General features: G+C 42.5%; 1 protein-coding gene across 11 annotated transcripts in view; it reads left to right on the top strand.

The window, feature by feature from the left end:
• The window catches only part of ctbp2a (C-terminal binding protein 2a), a 76,559-nt gene extending 66,222 nt beyond the window's left edge, over positions 1–10,337 (top strand). For 5 of the 11 annotated variants that reach the window (XM_080481984.1, XM_080481979.1, XM_080481987.1 and 2 more), the window contains 8 exons: positions 1,914–2,058; positions 2,801–3,007; positions 3,755–3,969; positions 4,873–5,003; positions 6,173–6,300; positions 6,408–6,531; positions 6,784–6,861; positions 8,718–10,336. In XM_080481984.1, the coding sequence (XP_080338110.1) occupies positions 1,914–2,058; positions 2,801–3,007; positions 3,755–3,969; positions 4,873–5,003; positions 6,173–6,300; positions 6,408–6,531; positions 6,784–6,850 (1,017 nt within the window). In that variant the 3' untranslated portion in view covers positions 6,851–6,861; positions 8,718–10,336. Of the gene's footprint in view, positions 1–1,913; positions 2,059–2,800; positions 3,008–3,754; positions 3,970–4,872; positions 5,004–6,172; positions 6,301–6,407; positions 6,532–6,783; positions 6,862–8,717 lie in introns of all 11 variants that reach the window. The other 6 variants (XM_080481982.1, XM_080481977.1, XM_080481983.1 and 3 more) reach the window with 2 other exon arrangements.
• Positions 10,338–11,693: the final 1,356 nt, after the last annotated feature.

Here is an 11,693-nt window from a genome sequence, read left to right as displayed (position 1 = left end):
CTGCCTTAGGGACTAGTGAGTTTCCTGTTAATATGGAAATAAATATAATAAATAAAATAGTCAATTAATAAAACTCCCTCGAGGATTAATAAAATATTTCTATTTCTATTTCTATTTTATTTTATTTTATTTTATTTTATTTTATTTTATTTTATTTTATTTTATTTTATTTTATTTTATTTTATTTTATTTTATTTTATTTTATTTTATTTTATAATAAACCAGCAAAAAGATGACATCATATTTGTTTTCTTCATCAATGCGTCAAGAATCGAATCGAATACAATAGAATACAATAGAATAGAATAGAATATTTGTTCATTCTCAGAAGGCTGCCACATGTAAGGCCCATTATCCGTCCAGTGGGAGCAGTTTGAGGATCAGTGTTTTGCTCAAGGACACTTTGACATGTAGACAAGGAGGGATGGGGAATTTAAACCTGCAACCTCCCAATTGAAAGACGACAAGTCCACAAACTGAGCCACAGCTGGAGTCAGTTTTTTAACAAAAGAAAAATGACAGCTCACTCAAAACTCAGTAATTCAAGTGTTTTCACATGAATTACACAGAGTAACTCCATTATGTAATAACACACACGTTGCGTAATAATCGGCCGTCTTTTGTGATAAATAACCTGCATCCAATATTTAATCAATTCCCTCTCAACGTTCAACAAATATTTTCATATTGCAGTGTTTTGTTATTATTTAAATATGCTGCATTTTCTATTAATCCTCTTTGATTTGAGGCATTCTACTATGAATAACAATGACATAACAAAATACAAATACTGAACAGCAAATTTGTTGCTCCACCGACAATTCCGTACGTACGACTCCCTCATTAATGAACTCTGAGATGATTAAGTTATTTAATATCCACAGCGATATGTAACAATCTAACACAGAAATGATTCCATATTGCTTTCCAGCTGTTTCTTACAACACCACATGTTGCACACTAATCAAACCCCACTAATCAGACAGTATGTTTTCATGCTTCCTGAAATTCTCGCTCTGTAGAAAAGCGACACAAAGATGCTGTGGCTGTGCAGAAAGGTGCCTTTTAACGCAGCCGCTGATTAACACAATGCTTAAACCCATTTGCTCGCTCGTTCCACTCCAGGTAAAGCTCCCGCCCTCGGCTTGCGTTCCTCTTCCTTAAAAATTTTCCCAGCGTCGTCTCCCGCCAAACTCCGCTGCTGGCCTGCCTCGCTCCAGTAATGAGATCAATGCATGAGAAGAGCGTTAACCTTGACTTATAGCGTCCAGCTCCCTCTATAGCGCGTCGCGTGAATAAGAGAAAATACATACATACATACATATATATATATAATCTGTGTGGAAATTCACGGCTATGCTAATCTGGCTCAGTTAAGTTAATTCAGTTAGCGCGCGGTGAATTAAAACCGGTTATTTAACACCCCCCCACCCACCTCCGTTATGCAGCAGCTACTTGTTTTACGCTCTTGGGAATTTCCCAACAGCTGTCAGTCTGCTTTATTGTCCCGCCTGCATCCACTCTAACCTTGTTTGCATACAGTCTGAATGGATGGATTGTGACAAAAACCAGCTTTGGCAAGCACTCATTATACCGCGAACATGCAGACAACCACTCATATTTTAGAGCACGCGTAAACAAACCATTTGCATTTAGATGAAGAACAGCGGCCGTAAACTGGGAGGTGGTGGAGGCACTTCACTCACATTGACTGCAACAAGTCATTCATACTGTTATTGGGAAAGAAAAAAAAAAAAAAAAGTATCAATGTTGGGATGATAATGATTAGGGGCTGTAATGACATTGTAATATAAATGCAGATGAAAATGTTCAGGTTGTAGCTAATGATCGCTGAAAAGATACGGCGATGATGATGATGATGATGATGTCTCGTCCTCGGCGGTGGCCCTCAGGTGCTGAACGAGGCCGTGGGGGCCATGATGTACCACACCATCACCCTGACCAGGGAGGACTTGGAGAAGTTCAAGGCGCTGCGCATCATCATTCGCATCGGCAGCGGCTACGACAACATCGACATCAAGGCCGCCGGCGAGCTGGGTGAGGCCAAGGGGGACATGATAAGAGCAGGAATATAGACATGAGACAAAGAACCACAAGGCTGTAATTGGCTCATTTGATCATTGCAATGGGAGAGAAATTAAAAGATTTGGCTTTAAAAAAAACCAAAATAAGACTTTTTGGATGAAGTCTGCTGTATTGACGCAACATAAACAACATATGTAACAGGGATTAGGAATAGTAAACAGGAGATGGAATGAAAGTGATTGCACATGCAGAGCAGATGCTCCAACTGATATGAAACTTCCTCTGATTCCCATTCGACCCCCCTCGGCATATGTTTGGTATGGGACCGGGGGTTTAGTCTCATATCCTGGGTGAGATCCTCATTACTGTTGTTTGTGCGTCAAAATTTCAGCACAGTAACATGGATGGCGCTTATTTTTGGGGGTTATAATTTGCAGTTTAATGACCCTCTTATGTTCTTTTTGTTCAGTTTTGAACACAGTTCAGTTTCAATTTGAGAAATTTGCTGCAAAAAAAAAAACCCAAAACAACTTAATTATAAGTATAGTATAATTGGAATGTCAGTTATTGTCTATTTGCTGTAAATTGTATTGTCAACAGCAGCACTTTATATGGTATAAAGATACTTATAAAAGTCCCCAAAAATACTCTCAATGTATAGTAACATATTTGTAATTTGTTAGTTCCTTCTTCATAATTATTTTATTTTATTTAAATTTTTTTCCTCTTTGCGCTTCGCTCCTGCCTTTCCCAGGCATTGCAGTCTGCAACATCCCCTCGGCGGCCGTAGAAGAAACAGCGGACTCCACACTTTGCCACATCCTCAACCTCTACCGACGAAACACCTGGCTGTACCAGGCTCTCCGCGAGGGCACGCGGGTCCAGAGCGTGGAGCAGATCCGGGAGGTGGCGTCGGGCGCGGCCCGGATCCGAGGGGAGACGCTGGGCCTCATCGGCTTCGGTGAGGACCTCCCGAGGCCTTTTTCTTTCTCTTTCTTTTCTGACAGGGATGTGATGAGCGCACGTTCCGACCGTCACCGTGTCGGGGTGTTGGAGCTTTTTAGAGAGAAGATCAGAATTAATACCAAAAAAAAAAATATATAGTTTTTCTTTATGCTCACGGGAGACAGTGGGGCTGTCGTCCTCAGGCAGAGAACCGTTTTATTTGGGTTGGAATCAATTCAAATCCTTATCGTCTGCATTTATTGGTCATGAGACAGCTCTTTAGACCAAAAAAAAAAGCTTGGCATTGCATTTTGTCTTTTTTCTCCAAGTGTATGAGGATTTATTTTTTATTATTATTTTTTTTTAAGTAGTTCAAGGAATAATCTATATATTTAAGAAAATAAAAGAAATTCCTCCAGACTCACAGTTGCCGTCGTCACTTTAAACTCACGGATGTTAGTGTTTTGCACGGTTCTAATTTCCACGGCTGTTTTTTCTTTTTTCACGAAGGCCAAAGTTTGCAATAAATTGCTAAATTGCTGGTGGCTGGCGGTCAGAACTGTCCATGAACGTCTCTCAGTAATAATGCATGGCTCTCACACACTGAATTGTCCTTGAAGGCTTTACAGGATCCGAGGCGAAAGGGAAAACTTTATCAAGAACATTTTCATTTCTTCTTTATAGATTTCTGCAAATATAGAAACTAATATCTTGCGTGTGTGTCCGTGGCGTGATGTATCAACGTTGTCTCCGCCTCCCTCAGGTCGCTCCGGCCAGGCGGTGGCCATGCGGGCCAAAGCGTTCGGCTTCAACGTGATCTTCTACGACCCCTACCTCCAGGATGGCCTGGAGCGCTCGCTGGGAGTCCAGCGGGTCTACACCCTCCAGGACCTGCTCTACCAGAGCGACTGCGTCTCCCTGCACTGCAACCTGAACGAACACAACCACCACCTCATCAACGACTTCACCATCAAACAGGTGAGGGCGGCAAGCTCAGATTTGGCGACGCTCGTCTATTCCAAACGCTCAACACCCGCTTTGAATTGTCGCGTCTCGGCGAAAACAAATGGTCTCTGGAATTACAAGCGATTGTTTTTTTTAAGGTTTGGTAGGAGAGCTTTTAGCTCAGTGGACTGGCAGCCGAGTTAGAGAGCCACGAGCATATCCTGGCCGCTTTAGTTGGCAAATTGTAACTCCAGGCTGTTTGAACAACCTTTCAATGGAGCGGTAAGATGCCCAGAACAAACGCAGCAGAGAAAGCACAGGTATCTGACGGATAATGTCTCTGGATGCCGGTGGGTGTTTTCAACCTGCGCTGTCGTGTGGCGGAGTTTCACTGTATTCAGTCTGTTCTTCAGTTGTGAAATCCCTGAAGTGCCATTTGGTTAAAAACGTGTTAAAAGCATGTGCAGTCAAACTGTGTGTTGTGAACGCGAGCTTTTTGTTAGTCGGTTTATACAGTCGACGCAGTTTTGTCACAGTCCGTGAGAGTATGTTTGTGCACTCGCGACACTGTACCAACTTAAGAGCTGCCAGCAAAGCGGTCAGCGACAAGCCAAATACTGCTTCTGACCGGCCAAGTCACAGCTGCCGGCCGCTCTGGCCTGCTGGCCGCTGCGGCCGCCAGGCCAGCGGGCGAGTTACCGGCCTCAGCTCAGAAGTTAGGAGGTGCATTTAGGGGATCCAGTGAGGCCTCGTGATATCGCCGATTATTTCTTTGTCTCCCTAATGTTGTAATGCAAGAAACATTAAGTTGGAAATGTCTCCTATTCTTGTTCTGATCACTGCTGCCACCTGGAGGACATAATGTGAACTGCACTGCATGTTGTTACCTCGGTATTCTAACAATTTAAGATAAATGTATGCCGTGTGTCTCTGTAGATGCGTCAAGGGGCTTTCCTGGTGAACTCTGCACGGGGAGGTCTGGTGGACGAGAAAGCCCTGGCTCAGGCCCTGAAGGAAGGCCGGATACGGGGCGCTGCTTTGGATGTGCACGAGTCGGAGCCTTTCAGGTGCCTCTTTACCTTTAAACTCTTAAGAGCTTCTGAAACTAAATCCAATTTGTTCATCAATATTCCCACTCTGTCCCTTTTAATCATGTGTAAACATGTTTTAGAATGAACCATTTCACAAAGAGAAACTCAATATGCTCAAATTAATCAAAAATATTTCTGATATGCAAATTGACCAACTGCCTTAGTTGATTTTTTTTTATTTTGTGTGTGTGTGTAAAGAAGCCCAGACGTCTCTATCCCCAACAACATCTTCGGCCCACTCGCAGACTAATCTGTCGGCCGACTCAGGGGTCTCCTCCTTCTAATGGGAGCCAATCAGAAAGCTTTCTAGATCAGACCACCTCCAGTGTCTCCGTTCGCAGCTTTAACCTCGAGTGTCTCCCTGATGGCCGAGCGCCTCAGTCTAGGCAAAGGTCTTAGTGCATCCATCTCGATTAATTCCGACATGTAGTCTTATTCAGACAGCCACCACCTGGAGCCAGGCCCAGGTGGGGTGTTTTCAGGGTCCCTGGTGATCTGGTAGCCCATGGATTACTAGTGCAACAACACATCATCAGTAGAGTAAAACTGACCTGTCTCACGACGGTCTAATCCCAGCTCACGTCCCCTGTTAGTGGTGAACAATCCAACGCCTGGCGAATTCTGCTTCGCAGTGATAGGAAGAGCCGACAGTTGGATCAGCCTCAAGCCCAAGCAGGCTACATCGAGAGCAGGCGACCACCTGGCTTTGTGGGTTACGATAGAAACATTTATTTATTTATTTATATGTTTTTTATACAAATGTTTATTGCTTTTCTGTTTGCAAGTTACAGCAAATCAAACAGTAAGATATTATTACATGCAATAAAGCCAACTTTTCCTCCTTCATTTCATCCCCTCACCAAATAAGTGTAAGAAAATGTGTTAGAACAATAAAGATAAAGCAAAATTAATAATAATAATAATAATAAAAAAATAATAATAATAATAGTAATAATAATAATAATAATAGTCTGTTTCTGTTATTCTGGATTTATTTCATTGCTCTAGTGAATTCCGTTCATCATTTATAATTTCAATTGTATTAGTTTTATCGTACATATTATAATGTCTTTTCTTTTTTCTTTTTTTCTTTTACTATTATTCACTTTTTCTACTTTTTTTTTTTTTTCTCTCTCGTTGAGCAGTTTTTCCCAGGGTCCCCTGAAAGACGCTCCCAATCTGATCTGCACGCCTCACACCGCCTGGTACAGCGAGCAGGCGTCGCTGGAGATGAGGGAGGCCGCTGCCACGGAAATCCGCCGAGCCATCACCGGTAAGAAGATCCACATTTAAAACACATTCCAATCCCCCGCCATCGCAGATTTGTTTACTTTGAACTCCTCGGCTCACCGGTCGTCGCTGTGTCTCGCCGCCACGCAGGCCGAATCCCCGACAGTCTCCGGAACTGCGTCAACAAGGAGTTCTTTGTGACCACGGCGCCCTGGGGAATGATGGAGCAGCAGCAGGCTCAAGTCCACCCGGAGATCAACGGTGCCGCCTACAGGTAGGAGGGGGAGTAGCCTGCAGTCGAGATCGCCTGTCAGCTCAGGGGATGGAGGAGGAGCGGGGTGGGGGGTCTCTGAGTGTTCCTGTGTATGCTTTTAACAATTCTCTCTCTCTTTTCCTGCTCATTAGGCGACGTCCTAGCTTGTATTTGACCTAAAAAAGTTGTCTGACATGAGTGTAAAGTTTTAGGCTCTTCCTCTCGCGGTCTCGCCACTGTTCTCATCCAGACTGAACTGCTTCTCTCACACAGCCGAATGAACCAAACCATGGTACAGGCCATAGCAACGGGGGGAATGCAGGACAAATTATATACCTAATTCTCGACCAGGTAAATGAATACCGCGGCTAACCGGTAACATCATGAATAAACAAAAAAAACAACAGATCCCATTGAAACCTGTAGCCTGTTTCTGCTTCACGCTTCTCTTACTTACATGTTCTGTAACTGTACCCCCCCCCCTCCCCTCCCCTTCTTCCCCCCCGTCTCTCTCTCTGATGTCACGTGTTTCACAGACGCTCTCAGAGGAGGTGCGATGCTGTTTTTGTTCTTATTCCAGCAGTAAAAAAAAAAAAACTGTATGTGAAAGATGGACGATGAGTCTCTTCCTCTCTTCTAATAAGATTATTTTATTATCTGACTTATTATTTTAGCCATTTGAAGCCAAATTATTCGCTGTGCTATTGAACAATACCTAAAATGACTGAAATGTGCAAATCAATTTCTAAAAAAAAAAAAAAAATCAATAAATCGCTGCTTTATAGGTGCTGAGATGATTTATTTTTTTTAAATACATGTGACCTTGATATCCCTTCACACTGTATTTACCGTAATATTTCACTCATTTGAGCCACTTAGAGAGCATTTATGTGGATTTCATCAGCTCAATTACAAAATGTGCGTCGTTTGGTTCAGTGAATCGCCGCCAGCCTCCCGTATGCTAGTGGCAGAAGTGCTTAGAAACTACAACATCGTCCATCTTTTAATCAGCACTAGTTAGTGGGAGGACACGGAGCCGTGTCTTTGTGTGGATGAAAGACCCACACAGATGAGGTGGACGCCCGGACGAGGACGGGACAACAGTAGAAACCAAAGAAACGAGGGTGTTGTACCACAAAGCAAGATCAACGAGTCAGGAGAGAGTTCCACCACCCTCGGACCAATCAGCTCTCTGCGAGCAGGCTGCATGTATTTAACCGCTCTGAAACCGGCACCTCGTTTTTTGAAAGCAAAAGTCCGGATTAGTGTCAATCACCGGCTTTGTGGTGGTGAGTTCAGGGTTTTCTTGAGCCTGGATATGTTGAACTTTCTTGGTGGTGCAGCCCCTCTGTGTGATTAAAACTGTTTTTATTCTTATTATAAGAGCTTTGCCTCCCCTCTTTTTTCACCCCCCACTTGACTCCCTAGAGTAAAGGCTCATGTCACCCAAACTATAAAACAAAAAATACTAATCACGTTTCTTCGCTCAGACTTTCATAACGTGTACACGTGAACCAGCGGCGGTCCCTGCCGGGATCCATTACAGGCAGGAGTCATTAAACTTCTGAGGTACAAACATGACAAACACAACGTGAGGAGCCCCTTACTACTATTCTGACTCCTTCAATAGGAACTATTGAATAATCTAAAATCCATCTGGATTTTATGTTTTGTCGTTTGGGTGAACGAGCCTTTTGAATGGTCACCTCCTGATCAGGACCCTCTTAACTTCATCACATACTGTCTCCGTGCTGTAATCCTGTTTATCACACTTTGTACTGATTAACGCGTCATTTCTGAAGAGGTGGGTGTTGGCGATGTGCATCATTACGGGCGACCTGTGGCCAATATAAGACATTTTCTCACTCAATCTGTAGGTATTTATTGTTTCAGACGTTCAGGAGACATAAAGTTTGATTTCAGCCTTCAGGATTCAAATAGAAGTGTGTAACTGGTCAGCAGCAGACCTTCGTCCCTCAGCCTTTATTTATACACCATAAAGTCTAATTCAATATTAAAGTGCTTAACAGACGATTGGTCAATTATGGCAGATAGAAGTAAAATTATAATAAAAACGACTATTAAAGTACGTGAGATAAATAAAATGGTACAAACGAAGGTAGTTATAGTTGCACATGTGAAATGTGCAAATATAGATTAATGAAATAAATAAAAGGTTGTAATATTCCCCTGCCGTCTGTCTCCAGGTTCCCTCCTGGTGTTGTGGGCGTCGCCCCCGGTGGGATCCCCGGTCCTATGGAGGGGTTGGTGCCCGGGGGAGTGCCCATCGCCGCCCACGCCCTGCCCCCTGGTACCCACCCGTCACAGGCCACCTCACCCAACCACCCTTCCAAACATGGCGGCGACCCCATGAGAGAGCACATGACTGAGCCGTAGGACTGCTGCTGTCCGCCCGAGCGTTTGGGAGTAAACGAGAGAAAAAAAACAAAACACCAACAAAAACAAAAGGAAACAAAAACCCAGCAACTCAACCATCCAACTGTTCGCTTTGACTTCAGCCATCTGAAGCCACCAGCAGTGCCGCCGGCGGGGCGGCGAGTCACATCGTTTTTGTACGAAGCCACTAAGTGGAGGACAGTGGACGTTGAAACACTCCCGAGCTGCCACACTGAGATGGACTGACCTTCAAATACCAAGACTTCTGAAACTCCTTATCTGTTTCTGTTCCTCGTTGAGTTCAAGTGATTTTTCCCCCTCCTTTTTCTTCTTCTTCTTCTTTTTTATCTTCAAGTATATCATAGAGTGATTCCTCCTCGCCAGGATCTGAGCTCGACTCGACCGGCCCGTCCGTCCCTTCAGTTTCCAAACGTCTTGTTGTCACTTTTTTTCTTTTGCTACTTTTATCTTCTGTGTTTCTGTTGCAAGTGAATGTTGTTTTCTTTCTCTTTTTTTATTTTATTTTTTTGTTGTTGTTGTTGTTTATTCAGTGTGTGAAAAACGAATGAATTTACAGCTCACGTACGTTTAGCAGACAAGAAAACAGCAGCCGCCGTCTCCACCACAAGCCTGGACGTCGACTTCTATATTTTTTATTTTTTATTTTTGCTTTTGTCATCGTGAAGAATCCTGAATGTAGACATGAGGTATTGGGGGGGGGGGGGGGGGGGGGGGGGTAGATGGAGGAAGACCAATCTGAGAAAAAAAATGGAATTTAAAAAAAGAAAGTCCATCTGTAGAACAATGTAATTAATCCATTTGACTCCTCAAACTCTTTAACTAGACACCGATGGCCTTTGGTTGTTGTCACTGACAGAAGATATGAGCTGTTTACCAGCCAGAAGGGGGAAGAAAAAATAAAAAAGTAAATCACTTACTGAAAAAAGAAACAAGATGCTAAATCTGATATAAAAAAAAAAGAAATCTCCTTAATTCCTGAATTTCACGTCTCCACATCTCCATTGTGTTTTTTCTTCTTCTTTTTTTTTTTTTTAAATCCAATGTACATTTTTTGATGTTCAAGGTTTTCACTCCTGTTAGATTTGTTGTTCAATGTTCATACGAGTGTAGTCTTTACGTGAGCGGCCCGCCCCCTCTCCTTCCTCCTCCTCCTCCTCCTCCTCTTCCTCCTTATAGTTTCTCCTTCTTATTTCTGCTCCGACGGAAGCCAGCTGAGGCTCTCGGCGAGGCGAAAACAAGCAAGCGGCCACGACCATCCCTTTTAGTCCCGTGACGATAGCGAAGAGACGGCTGCTAGCAGATTGTTTGGTTTTTAGTGTGAGTATTTGTATTTGTTTCTTGTACAAGGTGAACATATAGCATACAGTGCAGCTGGAACCAATAAATAAAACTTACTGTTCTGACTCATGAGCGCCTCTGAAACCTTTCTTCTTGTGGGAATCGGCTCCATATTTAAAGTGTCCATAGAAGGAAACCACTTAAAGGGATCTTATTATGCAAAATTCACTTTTTAATGGTTTTCCAACCGTAGTAATCGTCCCCTTACCTGGGACTCAAGGTAGGCTCCTCCCTTTGACTCCTCCCAGCAATTAGGCAGCTGTGCTCTGGCACATGGCACCACGAGAGGAAGTACTTCCTCCTCTTCCCAAGATGGCCATGTGTGGGCGGAGCCAGTCCAGCTCACACAGACACAGCAGATTCTGAATGCAGCTCCTACGATTCGATATTCAAATGGGCGAAAATCAAGGAAAAGTTTGAATACAACGCTTTGGGACCAATGGGTCCCATGTAAAAGTGTTGAAAAGCTGTATAATATTTAAGATTTAAGATTTTGTTGTGTGTAAAAGTATATTCTTAATAAAAAAAAAAAAGACTTAACTTTTAGATAGATATATCTTGTTTTGGAGAAACAATTTTTTTTTCCTTTTTCTGTGAATGCAAGATTTAACTTTGAGTAAAACAATTTAAAAATAATAAGGAGAATCACAGTAATGTGTTTTTTTTTTTTTTTTAATTTTGTGGTATTAAACGTGCATGGAATTGTGTTGCGAGGCCGGTTGGATGTGATGCCAAATTTTTCTGAAACACCTTTTGGAGGCAGCTCAGAGTGGAGAAATGAACATTTGATTTAGGTGCAGCAGCTCCAGCGGACATTCCGGCAGCGAACGTGCCAACTGTAAGCTCCCGCAAGAATTATGACGTCTGTGGCATTGTGCTGTGTGATAAAACTGCACATTTCAGTGTCCGTATATATGATATATAATAGGCCTTTTGTGCACATTGAAAAAAAAAAAAATCTTAGATCTTTGAGTTCAGCCCTTGAAAAATGGGAGCAAAAACAAAAGTGTTGTTTTTCTATTTTTATTCAGTGTATAAAAAGAAAATCACAATTTGAAAGTTGTTTCTCTTTTTTAGCGAAGAGATCATTTCCGTGTTTGTCCAGACTAAGCAGGTCAGGAAGATCCACTCAGCCTCAGTGAAAACATCAAGAACTGACCTCCAGGATAAAGGAGGTTTCATGCCACAGGTTAGTATTTACAACCCTGTTAAACACTTAAACCCTTTTCTAGGGCACCTTGTCAAATATTTTTAAGAACTACACACTCAAATTATGTTTTTAATATAGAAAAGAAACCTATCAGACTTTTTAAAGTGTTAAAATGCTTTAAAAAAATAAAAAGCTAATCCCTTGAAGTGAATACTTCTTGTTAGATTTTTGTAAGATTATTCAGAATTAATCCCAGAATTGATTATTTACACACACA

Source organism: Lipophrys pholis (genome assembly GCF_963383615.2).
Source record: "Lipophrys pholis genome assembly, chromosome: 15".
NCBI lineage: Eukaryota > Metazoa > Chordata > Actinopteri > Blenniiformes > Blenniidae > Lipophrys > Lipophrys pholis.
This window is presented reverse-complemented; position numbering and strand designations above follow the sequence as displayed.